The following is a 16,490-nucleotide window of genomic DNA, read 5'->3' on the forward strand; positions in this document are numbered from 1 at the left end:
AGCAGCCGTCGTACCTGCTCCTACGCTTTGTTTGTATATATTAGGTTTAGCTCTAATTCTGGACTTTATAACTCCGCCTGCTCTGTGTCATATCACGTATGACAGACAGACTCTTTTTAATATCAGAATACAGCACTCTGGCTGTATTCTGACACCTTTTTCTCCTGACCCGGCTTGGCCCCAGGAGATCCTGCGTTTCCAGTGGGCCAGCTCAAACAAAGGAGGGCGCGGAGCACCCAGGTCACGGACAAGGCCCCGAGGGAAAAGAGCCGGCGTAAGAGAGAGGCTGAGGCGCAGAGCGCACCAAACGCCACTGCCGAGCATCCTGTTGGCTAATGTCCAGTCACTGGATAACAAGCTGGACGAACTCAGGGCCAGGATACAGTTTCAGAGGGACATAAGGGACTGCAACATCATCTGTCTCACGGAGACATGGCTGACCCCCCTCATACCGGACCACGCCGTACAGCCGTCGGAGTTCTTCAGTGTTCATTGCACGGACAGAACGAGTGAGTCTGGAAAATCAAGAGGAGGAGGTGTGTGCCTAATGATTAATAACAACTGGTGTGACAGTAGGAATGTTGTCCCTCTGAAACAATCATGTTCACCTAACCTGGAGCTCCTAACCCTGAAATGCCGTCCCCACTACCTGCCCCGCGAGTTCACTTCAGTCATCTTCAGCGCCGTCTATATTCCACCTCAGGCGGACACAAACACTGCACTATCCGAGCTACATGAGGCGATTTCCACCTATCAGGCTAACCAGCGTGATGCGGCTCTCATCGTAGCCGGGGACTTTAACAGTGCAAACTTGAAAAAGCTGATACCGGAATTGATTCAACACATCGACTGCCCCACCAGAGGAGAGAGGACCCTAGACCACTGCTATTCTCCATTCAAAGATGGCTACAAAGCAAAGCCTCTTCCGCCTTTTGGGAAGTCTGACCACACCGCTGTCCTTCTCATGCCGAAATACAAACAACGGCTCAGGCAGGAACCCCCTGCTGTGAGAGAAGTGACACGGTGGTCTGATCAAACAGAGGCCGCTCTGCAGGGTGCGTTGGATTCAACCGACTGGGACATGTTTCGCAGCAGCGCGGGCGGAGACATCGAGGAGTTTACGGAAACTGTCGTGGGATTTATTGGGAAAGTTGTTGATGACACTTCACTTAGGAGGACCATCAGGACTTTTCCCAACCAGAAGCCGTGGGTGGATAAATCTGTCCGCGACGCCCTGAGGTCCCGCACCGTTGCCTACAACTCCGGCCTCGCCTCTGGGAACATGGAGGACTACAAGGTTGCATCATACAACGTCCGCAGAGCGGTGAAAGAGGCAAAACATCGCTACGGCCGCAGACTGGAACAGCAACTACAACAGTCTGACTCCAGGGGACTGTGGCAGGGACTACGCACCATCACGGACTACAAAGCACCACACACACACCCGGTGAGTGCCGACGCTTCTCTGGCTGATGAACTCAACATCTTCTTTGCGCGCTTTGAGTCGGGAAGCCGACAGCCCGCTGCGCTCCCGGCCGGAGGGGCGGAGACACTCACTGTGACGGAGCGCGACGTGAGGAGGGCGTTTAGACGTGTAAACACCAGGAAAGCGGCTGGACCAGACGGTATTAGTGGACGTGTCCTTAAGACCTGCGCTGACCAGCTGGCACCTGTGTTTACACTGATATTCAACCTCTCACTGAAACTGTGTGTGATTCCCACCTGCTTTAAAAAGTCCATCATAGTCCCTGTCCCAAAGAAACCACACCCCAGCAGCCCCAATGACTTCAGGCCCATAGCACTCACCTCTGTGGTGATGAAGTGTTTTGAGAGACTCATCAAGACATTCATCACCTCCTCACTGCCCACCACCCTCAACCCACTACAGTTTGCATACCGGCCAGACAGATCCACAGATGACGCCATATCCTTCCTCCTCCACAAGACCCTTTCACACATAGACACTGGTAAGGGGAACTATGTGAGAGTGCTGTTTGTAGATTACAGCTCAGCATTCAACACCATAGTTCCCTCCAGGCTGGTCTCTAAGCTGCTGGACCTGGGCCTGGGCCCATCCCTGTGCAGGTGGGTTCACAGCTTCCTGATCAGCAGACCACAGGTGGTACGAGTGGGTCACCTCACCTCATCCTCCCTCACCCTCAACACTGGATCCCCCCAAGGCTGTGTGCTCAGCCCTCTGCTGTACTCACTGTACACCCATGACTGCGAGGCCACGTCAGAGTCCAACGTCATCATCAAGTTTGCTGACGACACTGCTGTTGTGGGACTAATCTCTCACAATGAGGAGACAGCCTACAGGAGAGAGGTCTCCCGCCTGGAGAACTGGTGCCAGGAGAACCACCTCCTGCTCAACGTCAGCAAAACAAAGGAACTGATCGTGGACTTCAGCAGGAAGCAGCAGAGGGACTACCATCCACTTGTCATCAATGGTGCTGAGGTGGAAAGAGTGGACACTTTCAAATACCTGGGAGTGACCATCTCACAGGACCTGTCCTGGACTCATCACATAAACATCACTGTGAAGAAGGCCAGACAGCGTCTCTACCTCCTCAGGCGGCTGAGAGACTTCAAGCTCCCACTCAAGGTGCTCAGGAACTTTTACACCTGCACCATCGAGAGCATCATGCGTGGGAGCATCACCACCTGGATGGGAAACTGCACCAAGCAGGACTTCATGGCCCTAAAAAGGGTGGTTCGTTCAGCTGAACGGACCATCAGAACCACCCTCCCCAACCTGCAGGACATTTACACCAAGCAGTGCAGGCTGAGGGCCATGAAGATCCTAAAACAGCCCAGCCACCCCGGACACTCTCTCTTCTCCCTGCTCCCATCAGGCCGGCGTTACCGCTGCCTGAGGACTAAGACTGAAAGGTTGAAGAAGAGTTTTTACCCACAAGCCATCCGTCTGCTCAACTCTGAGCCCTAACTGGACCATTATTGCACAATGTAAATATTATAATTTATAAAAGTGTGTATAGTGTATAGTATATAGAGTATAGTGTGAATTACTTTTTTTTTTTTTTTTTTTATTCTTCTTATTTATATGTGTGTGTGTATATATGGTTGCAGGTACAAAATACATTTCACTGTGCATTGTACTGTGTATAACTGTGCATGTGACAAATAAACACTATCTTATCTATCTTATCTTATCTTATCTTATCTTATTTATTATTATTATTAACAGCTTTTTTGGTCGACAGCTGTCATTCAAAATTTGTTGCTTTAAAAAATGGGAATAATGAAAGACAGAACTCACCTTTCAGCCCCAGGGTTTGTAACTGGAAAAGCCTTCCAAGTTCATAAGGCAGAACTCGTAAGAGATTATTGTTTAAAAGCAATTCCCTGCAAGAAATGGGACAAAAAGGCATCAGCGTTTTGTCTCAGGCTCGAGTTTCAGTCATTCCTCGTCACTGATGTATTTTCACTGGTGTCAAAGCGTCATCCACCACACACTCTTCTGCTGTCATGTCTTTAGTCTCTGCTTGTTTGTGAGATGCTTTTATCACCCGCTCGCTTCATGATCTTCCCTGCCTTTTTAATCATCGTGTTTATTATGATCGCTCTCCTTCGGGGCTGTGAGATTGCTTTGAATTACTCTGAAGAAGAAAGGCTAAACATGCACGTCTCATTAAGTGAGGTTGGCAGCTTTGTTCAAATGAACTTTAAGCAGATACACACTAAACTGCAGCTTGGTGAGTTACTCATCACCAGGTCCAAACACTGATTTCTACCAGCACGCAGCCTACCTGAGAGAGACCATGTTGCCGAGTTCGGCGGGCAGACTGCGGAGCTTATTGGACGACAGGTTCAGGTAGACCAGGTTGGGCAGCTTGGCGATGTCTGGCGGGATGCGGGTCAGGTTGTTGTCATTGATGTGCAGCGCCGTCAGGTGGGTGAGTGTCCACAACGAGGTGCTCAGGCTCCTCACCCGCCCTGCATCCACACAGACAGACACAACACACCCAAATGAAGCTTTACGGGAACAAAGCTAAATGTGGCTCTTTGCACGATGTCCGCAAGACACTAAATACTCATGAAGTGTTCGCGCCTCACAGCTTCTACATAAGGATAGTACATGCTCAGCTTTGGTTTACATCTACCAGCAAAATCATGAAGATAAAAAAAGCCAACTGTTATTTAATGAGCTGCTCCATCTCACAGATTAAATCAGGGGAGTCGCACTCTGACCTGAGCTCTGACTCAAAATACTTCCACCTGGTTTTCCATTAATGTCCTAAAACTGCCAAAAAAAAAGAAAAAGGGGGAAACAAGGAGAGGGATCCAGAGCTCTGCCTGATTTCACTTCTACCTGTTCAGGAGCAGTTTTACACCTGAGCTTCAAGGATTTCCACTTTAATGGAAGCCGACACTGACCGGATATCTCGAGCTCGGACCAGTGAGACTTCTTCCCACTCGCCGCCTCCTCAGCTGACATGATGGTGTAACATCTGCGGGGATCTGGAGGATCATATTTTTCCTTTGGCATACCTGTTAATCTGAAAAACACAGCAGAGCAGGACGACCCCACAGATTAACAATAATATTAAAATAAACATTCATGTAAATAAATGTAGACATGAAAAGTAAAAAGGAATCAAGAAGCACCTCCAAAAAGTTCCCTTAGTTTAAATTAGAATAATTGAAATAATTATGAAATTAATACTAATAATGATAATATAAATAAAATTTTTAATAATATAAAACTAGAATTACATTTAGAGTAAATAAACAATTTTAATAAAAATAATAGATAAGCAGAATAAGATGGATGGAAATAAAAATATCTTTAAAGAGTCAAAAATATTTAGTAAATAATAAATTAAAAAAAAAATAGATAAAAAACACTCAAAAAGTTGGCTATTAAGTACACGCGGTACTACAAACTGTTGAAAGAGTCCTGAAAAATACGTCGGTATTAATGTCCTCTAGTGTTGGACAGTATTGTGACCTTAATATCATATTGATTTGTATTTTCCAAATACCAGAACACAAGTGAAAGGATAAAATCTTAAATGTTCAAGTAGTTTTTTTCTATTCCATATCCATCTGCTGTAAACCCAAATATGAGCCCAGAGTGCAAAAATACTGACAATAATAATAATACGGTGATAAATAACCACTGTTGGTAACACTCAGCTCTATAAGATCTTACAGAGCTGTTAATCTATGTTAATCTATGAGATAATGTTATTTCAAATAATCAAATGATTAAAAACTATAAAGTAATTTATTGATAAACTACTTAAATAATAAGAATTACTGTGTGTTGTTTTAATATATGTGTTTTTACAACCGCTAAATGTAGCCAATTTAAAATATAACAAAGTTTCAGGAAACAGAAACAGACTCACACTTTGTCGCACACTTTGTCGCACACTTCGACTCACACTTTGTCGCACACTTTGTCGCACACTTCGACTCACACTTTGTCGCACACTTCGTCGCACACTTCGACTCACACTTCGACTCACACTTCGACTCACACTTTGTCGCACACTTTGTCTCACACTTCGACTCACACTTTGTCGCACACTTTGTCGCACACAGGTCAGTTTAAACATTCATCGGCAGCTTTCTCTAAAATACTCTGAAGAATATGTTCCCATCCGTTCAGCGCGGCTGTCAACATTTACCATAAGCAGCCTCGGGAGGCTTCACCGGCACACTGCTGCTGGATGAAGCTGACTTCCCGTTAGCATAACGCCAAAGCAGAAAACCACAGAGGGAGCACCTGCAGGAGAACTGGCAGTGACACAAGCAGCTGAGATTGTGACGTGACGCTTCCAGCAGGAATTTCAGGTTTAAAAAAAAAAAAAATCTGGTGGAGACATCTTTGTGATGATGGCTGGAGAATAAACGATGTTTTGAGAGTTGTTTCCACTTATTTGAGCAAACTGGAGATATTATTTAGAGCGAGAATCGGACACTGAATCCAGCAGGGGCTTAAAACAGCCTCAGAACACAACAGCCGAGCCCCCCCATGAAAGGTTAAAAGCATGTCTGTAAAAGTGTTCAATGAATCCCAACTTCAAGGACCGTTTTCTCTTCACTAAAACATGATTGATTGTCTCCTACAAATAAAAATTTGGGACCTGTTCTGTCTAACAGTCCAAATCACTGAGATATTCAGTTCAGTATCATATATGATTGATTGATGGATCAGTTGATGGATATGAAATGCAGTTATGCTCTGCAATTAATTGGGTTTTAAAGTCATTTAAAACTGTGGCTCCAACACTTATGCAGACCATCTGTGGTGCTCCTTTGTTACCTCGCCCGACGACAGGTGGAGGGAGGTAACGAGTTCGGTCACGCTGGTCTGTCTGTGAGCAGGATAACTCGGAAAATTATGAAGGAATTTTGATGAGAAGTTTTGGAGCTGCTGGGGTGGTAGGCAAGGTAATGGGCTCTACTGAGCGCAGCCTGCAGCAGTTTTAACTCAGGTGAGAAAAAACAAAAATTACCATAGGTGGCTGTCAAAACAAGTTATAGCATATGAGAAATCTCCTTTTTACACAACATGTAAAAGGCATTTTTACACAAGATCTCCTTTTTACGTTTTTGATACCAGGCTCATCGTCCAGCTGTGATTCCTTCTGTGCCAAAATCATTTTCTCATACAGCTTCTGATGCTGAGGGAGTTGAGGATATGCTGAACTGCCTGTAGACAGTCTGTTTTTGCTGCTGTTAGTGAAACGGTCTTTGACGTGGATGCAACACTGCTGAACTCTGACAGTGAATAAACTTTCATATGATGTGAGAATGTAATCAAACTTTATCAGAGGGAAAGTGTGATTTCTAGGTCGCAGGTCTGATCTGCTGATGATAAGTAATGGCAACAATATCGGGAATAAATAAACATGTTTATGAGCGTTTTTGTGTTTAGAGCCTTCAGCTCCAGAGCTGAGGCTTGAGGCGAGGAGGACGTTTTATTAAGAAGCCAATGGCGTTTTTGCTTCTTTGATGAAGGGGACCCGTTCTCCAACTTCTCCTCCACCTCTGGCAAACTACGCTCATGTCTGGTCTCTAGCCACATGCTTAAAATAAAAGTAGATGGCAGGGAGATGTTGGCCAATCAAATATGGTGGGGGAACACGGCAGCTACCACAAACTGCAAACCTGCTCCTGTGTATTTTTAGTAGATTAATTATAAGTTTATGAAAATGCATCAGTTTGTTGGAAGATGTAATTGCACACTGAGTACAGTATCCTTTGTTTCTATTAAATAACCTCAGAAAATTACTGACTGCACCTTTAAATGCACTAACCTTAGTTAAAAAAAAAAAAGCAGCTCATTCTGAGGAGGTCAGCTGGGACCTTTGGCCGCTCTCATACAAAAGCCTGCATAAAATAAAAATGTAGAGAAACTCTCTTTAATTTTAGTTTTCTGAGCTCACAATAGCCTCGAAATTCTGTTTTTTCCCCCCCAAACGTCCAGCTTCTATTGTTATGTCGGTTATTTCTAATGTTTTTTGCACATTTAGTTTAGTTTCAGTTTACTATAACGACCTTGGCTGTCCGCAGCTCGAACCAGGAGCTTGCAGGTTATTTAAACTCCGCTGCAGTCAGCAAAGCCATGCATGCAGAGCTCCCCGGCGCACAACACTGCATAACTTTGGAGCACCGTGCAGGTCAACATGAAAAGTATGCAAAGCATAGAAGAAGAAAGTGCACGGTTATTACGCACCAGCTGCCGTGAGGTCTGGCAGAGGGGGAATAAGTTTGGAGGAGGCTTACATAATCTGTTTACAGGCTACTACCAGGTCACAAGTAAGCAGCGACAGACATACAGCCTGTTGGCACCGATTCATATCACAGCCATATGGAGACAGGCACCAATCTGCAGCTCCAGCAGCGACTTTTATCACAAGCTGGAGGTGATTTCCATAGTTTGGGCTCCAGATAAATATTCCCAGAATAAGCAGCTGAGTAGTTGGAAGACTGATGAGTTCTTATTTTTAATTTTTTTATTAGCGGTGGCAGCTGCACTAACAGCTCAGAGGGGACTATCCAAACATAGCCATAATGTCAAAAGTGACACGGTCGGGCCCGTCCAGGAGCAGTTCGGCCCACCGCCCTCCAGCTGTGACACCTGACAGCGAGGTAAACACGCCCTCCGGCTGCGCGCACGCAGAGACGCTCCAGCGCTCAGTATACTAAAACAGCGCCAATACAAAGCCCAAACCCGGGCCAAAGGCGGCCAAACGCGCAGCGCTCCCGAAGCACGCCGCTAGATTTGTTTGGCTGACGGCTGTAAGGAGCGAGCCGCCCCGGCAGTCACCGAGGAGGACCGTGGGGGAGACGACCTGGCACGAATATGAGCGGACTTAAGTGCTAAATTTAACCCGGGAGAGCACGGAAAGAGTGACAGCAGCACAGACACAAAGTCAGACCTGACATTACCTTCATTCGGGGGCGGTAGAAGACGGTTCTGTGCAGGAATCGGCAGCAACATGCAGACGCGGCTGCTGCACCCGTTTAGACCCTGAACGTCTCGGAAACAGAAGGAAGAACAACAAACGCCGTTTCCGCTCGTGCCCCCCCCTCCCGCGCGCGCACGCACACACACACACACACACACACACACACACACACACACACACACACACACACACACACACACGTAGACATTAATACGTAGACGCTGCGTTGTACGTCAGCGTGTCCGCCATATTGGATGTGGCGGATCTGTGCAGTAAACTAACGCACGTTACTGGACTGAAGTTCTTTAAGTTAATGCGTCTCATTCACATATGCACTAATATATATTGGGAAACCGATAGGCACCAAAAATAACGTTGATTATTATTACCTGATAATTAGTATCTAATAATTATAAATGTTAAATACTCCACGTATGTTAGGGTGCAGCATCAAACCAGCGTATGTATTTCTAATGTTTTTGTGAGTGTTTACAGCTACCGATGTTTGTAACGCTGTTACTGTGATGATAAATGTCTACAATAACCAGATCCTGGAGATATGACATCTGCAGGTTTATGAGTTTAAAAAAGCATTTTTATATTCAGAGATTTTTCCCAAATTAAGTCTTATTAATGACAGTCTTCAAGAGAAAAAAATGAACAAAGTCAGCAAGTTAAAATAAGAAACTGTAACAGACACTGATCTACTTCATTTTCTGTTAGCAGTGAAACTAAAATTACAGATCCATGTTTGATTGCAAACAATAAAATTTTATAGTTCAAAAAGTAAAGAGCTATTTCCAACTTTTGTAAAGTGCTTTATAAAGTAAATGTATTGTTATTATTATTATTATTACACAAAAACAAAGGGGCCAAGAAGCACAAATGCATAAACAGAGTGATGAGCAGACAGCAGCAGCCCAATGCAGTTATGTGAGATTGACTTCATTGTTTGGAGGCCGCGGGACTTCGTAGTATCACTGCAACATCTGCAAGTTATATTTTCAAAATGCTGTAATGGCCAAATACAATAAAACAAATAATTGTTCACTCTTACCTGTCAAAGGTAAGCCCGTGTGATCCAGTGTGGACTGTAAAACGGAACAACTGAACAACTCCTGAGTGATGCAGCTCCGTGTCTGCCAGGCGGGCTTAGAGCCACAGCTAAGTGACATTTCACCAACTTTACAGGAAGGCCAAAACAAAAAATGACCATAGTTTGTTCTTACTTTGTATACTGATTTAGCTTTTTTAAAGCATGTTTCTTTTTACAAATTGATGATACAATGCTTAATGAACAATAATCTTGTCTTTTATTTAAAATTTTTTTTCTTTTTTTCACATTTAAATTGTAAAAAAAAATAGTCACATCCGCCTTTTTGGTGCCAACTTTTTTGTAGTTTGAAAAGAAAAGATGGGCGTATCTGATATCATAAACAGGAAAGTACATTAGTGTCTTTGTTTAAAGGACATACACCATTTAAAGGCTATGACAGTAAGAAAAGTCATTTTAAATATAAGTTTTAAAATTTTACATTTTCAATGTTAAAAACAAGACTATGAGCGGACCTACTGTACTGCAATAATAAACACATCAATATGAAAAACGAATGATACAGATGAGTTCATTTAAAGTGAATATTGCTACTACTACTACTAGTACTACTTGAATAGTAATATGAGATAAAATCTTTTGCCACATTATCAGTGGAGTAGACAACATCAGATTACATGAATATGAACAGCAATATTGCTAGACTATTGAGTAAGTGGAGTAAGTGGAACAGTAAATCTGAATGAAGTTGCTTTGCAAACTGTTCGCAAATCAACTTCACCAATAAGCTAAATCAATACGATGTTTTTCGTTTAAGACATGACTGATTAGGCCGTGCTGTGGAGTCAGTGGGCCTACTTTGAGGAGTCACTGTCTGCTACCAGTCTCTGATAGAACTGGAGTGTGACCAAGTCTTTTTTCTTTTTTCTTCAGGCCACTGATCCTGGCAGTGAAACTGGAATTCCTGTTTGGTCCTTCACATGTGTCATAACAACTGTAGGGTCTTTACCTACAATACAAAGCACCTTGAGGCGAGTGTTTGGTATGATTTGGTGCTATATAAATAAAATTGAATTGAACTGAATGTGTCAGAGTACAGTATTACATGGTCAGTATCCGAAAGTGAGGACTGATACTTGAACATGAATGTACTGATTTCAGACAACTGACGTCCCCTTTCAGCTACGTGCCACATGTAGCGGTTTGGCACCCTGCTGTCTAACTCATATTGTGTCAGGCTGTACTCTGTGGTGTGGTAAGAACTTGCTCAAGATCCAAAGACACTACTCTAAATGTGGGCTGTTGTTGTTCTTGTCTTTAATCTTGTTCTTTGTGCTCTCAGGCTTGTGTCTTTCTGTTCTGGTGAAATGTTCTTCAGCACTGGTTAGTTTCTCACTGCTACTTAAATGGTTGTACCATTCACAGTACTTGCATGCATCTTTTTTGGGCTGGTGAAAGCCAGAGTTGAATTATGTGCTGAATACATATATGCCTGTAGAAAGTGACTTTCCATTCCTCATTGCATTTCTGGACATAGATCTTATTAACATTTAAATTGTCTTCCCGAGACAATCAATCTGAGTTTTATTTTGAAATACCTGGAAGACACCTGTTCTATATTAAAAATTTGTTGTTGAGGGCATGTTGCCCTTCTAGACTTATGTCTAATATCAGCCATTTTGCCTCAGGTGCTGTGTTATGGCTCCACCCTCGATACATTTTTCATTGCCAAAAGTGCATAAATGCACGTACGCCCTTTTAGCACCAACTTCTGTGCATTCAGAGATACGTCTAGAGGCCAACTCCAAGCCCATCGCACAAGTCAGCATCAAGTGTGGGATTTACCAAGGAGGTGTTATGTCCTCACTGCTGTTCTGCATAGGCCTGAATCCCCTCAGCCAGATCATCAACAAGACTGGCTACAGATACCAACTACGGAATGGAGCAAACATCAGCCACCTCCTGTACATGGATGACATCAGGCTGTACGCTAAGAGTGAACGAGATATCGATTCACTGATCCACACCACACGGAGCTGCAGCAATGATATCAGAATGTTACTTCTGCTTACTGTCCATGAGCTGGTAATCGTAAGCCCCATCATATTCTGCATAGTGATTGCTGAATTTTTATGAGAATGTCTGTGAGAATAACCCTAACCCTGCCTAAACTGGGTCATTGTACATTTACCTGTGCAAAGCTGAATGCCTGGGAATGATTCCCAGGAAGGACTAAGCTCAACAATAATTCATGTTTTCCTCATTAGCATCAGGATGAGATGTGCCTTCAACAGAAAATCTCAGTGCAGGCCGTGTGTGTCCCCAGCCCGAAACCTTCATGTCCAGTTTTAACAACAGTCACTAGATGGCAGCACAAGTCCAGCATGTCACTCTCACTTTACATATTTACTTTAAAACATAAAATATTTTGTTTTCTGTGTTCTGTTGTGAATAAGATATGGATTTATGAGATCTGCAAATCATTGCCTTCGATTTTTATTTATATTTTCCTCCGTGTCCTAAGTTTTTTGGAATTGGGCTTGTATTAAATCACCTTAAAATATTTTTTTTTGGCCAAAGTTCAAAAGGGACAGCTTTCCCATATTAGATGAATCATTACATGCAATCTCATTTGTAAGTCCATAAGCGAGGTTTTTATCTGCATAGCGGATTTTGGGGGTCTTACTTGGATCCAAAGGAAAAGCAGCAGTGTTTTAATCATAGTTTAAACAGTTTTTGTTAAATGACGTGTTACATTTACCAAAGCACAGAAATCATATGAATGCAGTGTCCCTGATGTCCCCTACCAATGCCACTGGTTTTTAATTCAATTCAATTCAATTTCATTTATTTTGCTCCAAATCACAACAAACAGTTGCATCAAGGTGCTGTTTACAAAGTAAAAAGGTGCAGCAGTGCTGGATGACAGCATGTGGAATGTAGCTTCCTGAAGTCCACGTTTGATGTACTTTATTTCAGTATTTCTAAGTTATGCTACTTTCTGCTTCTATTTTACTATATTTTAATGCAAATATTGTTCTTTCTATTCCAAACCATTTATTTTAAACCTTAGTTACTTTTTATTCTTCAGATAAAGCACATTATTATAGATCCAACTAACCAGCATGAAATAAACAATTAAAATCAACAGCTGCAACATTAAAAACAGTAATGAATTAATAATTAGATCAGATAATATAACATATATGATTATGAAAAGTGCCACTCAATGCAAATGAGTGAATTTATATGCTTTAAATTTAGTTCATCATACAGCTTATGCACTATTACTCTACTTAAGTAGGATTATAACTTTTATTTAGGTAAAAAGTGGATACTTTCTACTTAAAAGTATTTCCAGAGTATTTCTAACACTGATTTTATTTCTTATTAAATATTCTGGTCCCAAAGAAGTGACAGAAACTCTCATTTTAATACAAAGGGAAAAGAAACAACATGTAAATCTGCAGGACATCTTTTTAGCAATCAGACTGAAACAAAACTGAATTTTACATTAAAACTTCAGCTTATTTTGATAAAACTGAGTGAATAAAAGAGTGAACGAGGAAGCAGGGCTCTTCTTGTCTTCAGGTGGACACTCGGTCAGTCGGCTCCTCCTCAGATGGCCTTCACACACTCACAGTGATCGCCCGACAGCTCACACTGGACCTCATCAACACAAGCAAAGAGTAAAGCATCCAAAAGCCACACTGAGCAGCACATCCCACATTCACTTATTTTTGTTCTGCACACTGCTTTTTGTATTTTGCCACCGAGAGTTGTTGATTTTTGAAACACTGACAATATATTTTCTGTCATATGTCCTGTTCCAAAGACAGATGCTCAAAGTTTCAGTCAGTGAGATGTGCGTGCAGTAATCCCTGTGAACCCAAAGCTCAGGCTGCAGACTAATATGGCCAGTACAGGCGCAGAAGCTCCACCTACCTGCTGTTCAAACCTTCTGTTAACAATGGGCAGCCAATCAGAAGAAAATGCTTAAAGGCAGGAGCTAGAACAGCTTGTTTCAGAGAGAGGATGAACTGGGGGCCTCAGTATAAGATGTTACACTGGACTATTTCAAACTCTGAATCATGGAAAGTTACTTTAGTGCAGGTACAGGTTCAGGTTTCAGAAACTAGAAGACTTACTTTTCAAATCACCTCTCTTTGGCCTCAAAGATTTTGTATTTAGAAATCCAACTGATATAAAAATCCATGTAAGGAGGCGAATATGATCCTGACTCTAACCCCATCCTTAAGACAAACAGGCAGTTTTAAGGAAAAAGGTCAGAAACAGTAGTGGTGCTTTGCTCTGACACTGAGTAAAGGTCCATCCTGTTTTTGGTTTTTGACTTAACTGCAGTTCAAATGCAGGCAGTGATGGGAGAGAGTATAAAGGTAACAGTTCACACTGCACGTCGAGACCAAAACCAAGCCCCGAAGACCGAGGAACTCTCTGTGGACCTCTCTGTGTGTCCGGGAGCACCAAGTGCTTCCAATAGTTATGAAATGGAGATTTGAGTTCATCTTCTCCTGGAGCCCCTCGCTGTAGACTAACCCAAGAAGACCTCTTCATTATTTCATGGTGAGCCAGAGTCATAACAAATGATAACAAATTTTATAACAACTGTATCCAGTTAAAGTCACAACACAAAGGTGAAAGGCTCTGAAGCAACTGAGCTAAACTGGTGTCTGGTTTTTTGGGGCCAAGACAATGAAAAACTTAGTGTCTCAACTCCTCCAGGAACTCCTTACAGCCCAAATCTTCTTCAACTGCATTTTTAACAGAGAAACAATAAAGTCAGAGATTTTACCTGCTTATTTTCAGGTGTGTTGGGGGTCAAAATAATCTACCTCTGAGAAAGCATCAGAGTTCTGGGCAGGCTTTGGGGCTCCAGGTCCTTTTAAAGATGTCACTGCACCCCCTCAGCTGAATTCTGATAATCTACTTTCAGGCGGTTTTATTCAGACTTTATTAATTAAATAAATAAATGTTGAAGAAAAAATACTTTTCAATGATATACTTTTGCACCTGTAAGTAAAACGTAAGTAAAGTTCATTCATGGATCAAGCTCAGTCGAGCTCTGGCCTGTTCTTATTGATGATTGGCTGACGCGGGACGGTCGTCCAATAATGTAGCTCACCTGGGCCCAGATAACTGCCCCCCCTCTCTGTGATTCCACCTGACATCAACCCTCTGTGGCACTTGTGTTTTATTGCTTTATGTTTATGTTTAGTTATAAAAGTGTTTCCATTTAGAAAGTTCTCTGTGTAGTGGAACAAGCTAAAGCTTCAGCCTGAACCTTCTTAGTCGTAAGTTCTGGTTTTTTTAACATGTAATTCAGTTCTAAGCTGCTCCTCCCCCTTTATGGCCACCCATAAAGGGGGAGGAGCTAAAATGAACAAAGGATGAACTGAGCACCTGCACCAGTGCCCAGCGGTTTATGGTCAGCATATCGGTTGTGTTGCGTGCCAGATGTCAAGTTACCACAGCCCCGTCACCACTCATACTGGTGCTCTGGACTCACCACCCATAAAAAGCTCTGCATAAGCGCCTAAATCATTATATTCTCAATATTTGGTTCAGTTTTTTGTGTTGGATGACTTTGGAACAGGTACAAACGGATTTTGTCAGATTTACAGCAGTTTTACTCGTACAGAAGCTGCGTATGGCCTGGAACACTGAACCAAAGAAAAACACACTCTCTTTCAGTTCTGAGGTTTTACATATCAGGACAAAATAAAAAACCATATGATCTTCAACAGGTTCTAAAATTATTTAAATACAACCTCAGATGAACAGCAGAACGTGACATATTAGACTGTCATTATTTATGTAACAACACTAAGCCAAAATGCAGATGTTGTGTGCAGAGGCTTTGGCAGTTTGCTGCTCCATTCAGGCGTGTTAACACAAAAGGAAGGACATGAGCAGTTATCTTAGAGAAACAATTATGTAGCTGCAGGACCTTGACACCCTTCGCTCACTGAGTCCACCATGAACTCCTCTGTATACCAAAATATTCTAGAGTCAAAGGTGAGGCCACCTGTGTGGCAGCTAAAGTTTGGCCAAGTTTGTCATGCAGCAGGAGAAGGATCCTGAGCACAGCAGCAAAAGTCCAAAGAAAAGAAAAGAATGAAGGTGCAGCAACGGCCCAATCAGAATCCACGACTCAACCCCACTGAAACAGTGTGGCGGGACCTTAAGAAGATTATTTTTCCCAGCAACAACTGATACATGAAAGTATCATCTTCACTTTTTTAACCTCAGATGTGTGTGGGTGTGTGTGCCATGACTATTGTGTGAAAGAGGACGAGTTTATTATCATCCATCATCAAATTTGCCCATTTTATAGTTTCCAAAATTAGCTAGCTAACCAAGCAAGCTAACGTTACTGTATTTATTGTGTGAGTACAGCGTGTGTGTGTATGTGTTTATATGGCTATGTACTGATCAGTAGGTTTCCTTGTCAACATCCGTTTGTTTGCTCCTCCAAGGTGTCATGGCTGCCAGGTATCCAGCTGAAACGGTCCTACAGACGCTGGATGAAGAGGCAGTTACAGGAATGGACTCAGAATCTGCAACATCAGACGATGAGGGCTCAGACTGCTGTGCAGGTGGAGGTGACGGATGTCCACCTGGAAGTCCAACTGAACAGGATCATACAAGCCACAACACGGCCACGGGACAGAGGCAGACAGGGCCGCCCACAGAGAAGCAGCTGTGCTGAATGGTGACGTTGTTTTGTCCCCTTTGTTTTTTTTTTTTCCTTTTCCAATTTTCAGACTTTTCTAAAAATGTTAAAAAACAATAAAAATATTTCATGAAACATGAAATCATTGTTGTGTGGACCAAAGTAAAATACAAAATATAATACGCAGGATTATTCCAAACCAGAGGGACAAAAACGGCACAAAAACACACTGATCCTAACACTGTGGGTCCAGAGCATCGAAGGGTTCAGACAGCTGTGCATAGCTGTACACAAA

At 42.8% G+C, this 16,490-nt stretch overlaps 1 protein-coding gene across 1 annotated transcript in view; it reads right to left on the reverse strand.

The window, feature by feature from the left end:
* The window catches only part of LOC115775943 (CCR4-NOT transcription complex subunit 6-like), a 29,110-nt gene extending 20,584 nt beyond the window's left edge, over positions 1 to 8,526 (reverse strand). Inside the window, exons 1-4 of the mRNA XM_030723481.1 lie at positions 8,428 to 8,526; positions 4,399 to 4,520; positions 3,771 to 3,957; positions 3,281 to 3,366 (exon numbers count right to left, since the gene is read on the reverse strand). Coding sequence (XP_030579341.1) covers positions 3,281 to 3,366; positions 3,771 to 3,957; positions 4,399 to 4,510 — 385 coding nt within the window. The 5' untranslated portion in view covers positions 4,511 to 4,520; positions 8,428 to 8,526. The remainder of the gene's footprint in view (positions 1 to 3,280; positions 3,367 to 3,770; positions 3,958 to 4,398; positions 4,521 to 8,427) is intronic.
* Positions 8,527 to 16,490: the final 7,964 nt, after the last annotated feature.

Source organism: Archocentrus centrarchus, unplaced genomic scaffold (assembly GCF_007364275.1).
Source record: "Archocentrus centrarchus isolate MPI-CPG fArcCen1 unplaced genomic scaffold, fArcCen1 scaffold_26_ctg1, whole genome shotgun sequence".
NCBI lineage: Eukaryota > Metazoa > Chordata > Actinopteri > Cichliformes > Cichlidae > Archocentrus > Archocentrus centrarchus.